The 906-nt window shown below is 29.8% G+C and overlaps 1 protein-coding gene across 1 annotated transcript; it reads left to right on the forward strand.

Annotated features, from left to right (window-relative positions):
• Positions 1–22: 22 nt before the first annotated feature.
• LOC105460071 lies at positions 23–821 on the forward strand (the record flags this gene model as incomplete). Its single annotated transcript, XM_011706518.1, has 3 exons — positions 23–92; positions 181–473; positions 663–821. Coding segments are annotated over exons 1-3 (495 nt in total), but the record flags the coding sequence as incomplete, so codon positions are not given.
• Positions 822–906: the final 85 nt, after the last annotated feature.

Here is a 906-nt window from a genome sequence, read left to right on the forward strand (position 1 = left end):
GTGTGCTCTTCCGATCTATGTGCCAAAAAATGCACATACAGACAAGATTATGCTTTCCGTCAGAAAATGTCTTGATAGTCTCCTGCCTCACAGTAAGTATGAAATGGCGATTGAGAAACATAAATAGTGTTTCTTTTTTAAATGATTTAAATGATTAATATAATTATACTTTTCATATAGACATTATTGGTTTTACTAATGAGACTGAAATGATAAATGCTTATACACGTGCCCAGGCTCAAGCTCGATTTATTACTGTGGCAGTTATTTTTGAACAATATAACAAACATACGTTAAAATATAAATTGAGGCATTCACAGGAGATTCCAAATAATTTGTACCAAAGCGCATTAGAGATTGACCGTATGAGTATGTCACCTACAATATATTTCAAAAACATTCCACTCGCTCAAGTTCAAATTTGTGTAGATGAAGCGTTTATAAAGGGAACAGCAGCAAATTCCAACGTTAAGGTATCGTAAACTTTTTACAAAGAATATATAAATATATTTTAAAAAGTTTATTATCAAAGTTTTAAAAAAATATGGATATATATATAGTATATATATATATATATATAAAAGAACAGACAGCTGCATAACATATCATATCTGTGATATGACGAAATTATTTTTTATCATTTTCTGATATTTGTTTTTCAGATGTCAATACAACAAATGCCTTATCCACCGTACATCAAAATGGATGTGGCTGATACAGTGATGCGTACAGTAATTTCTGCATTCGTAGTTATGGCTTTTATAATTCCACTTTGCATCGAAGTCAGCTATTCAACGAAAGAGAAGTTTATAGGTGTAAATGTTAGTACAGTATTCTTTCTTTGTACTCTTCCTTTGTATTTTATATGTGTATTTAACTACTAAAAGGTATTTATTTGCTTCATTA

The sequence above is a fragment of the Wasmannia auropunctata genome, unplaced genomic scaffold (assembly GCF_000956235.1).
Source record: "Wasmannia auropunctata unplaced genomic scaffold, wasmannia.A_1.0 LD330055.1, whole genome shotgun sequence".
Classification (NCBI taxonomy): Eukaryota; Metazoa; Arthropoda; class Insecta; order Hymenoptera; family Formicidae; genus Wasmannia; species Wasmannia auropunctata.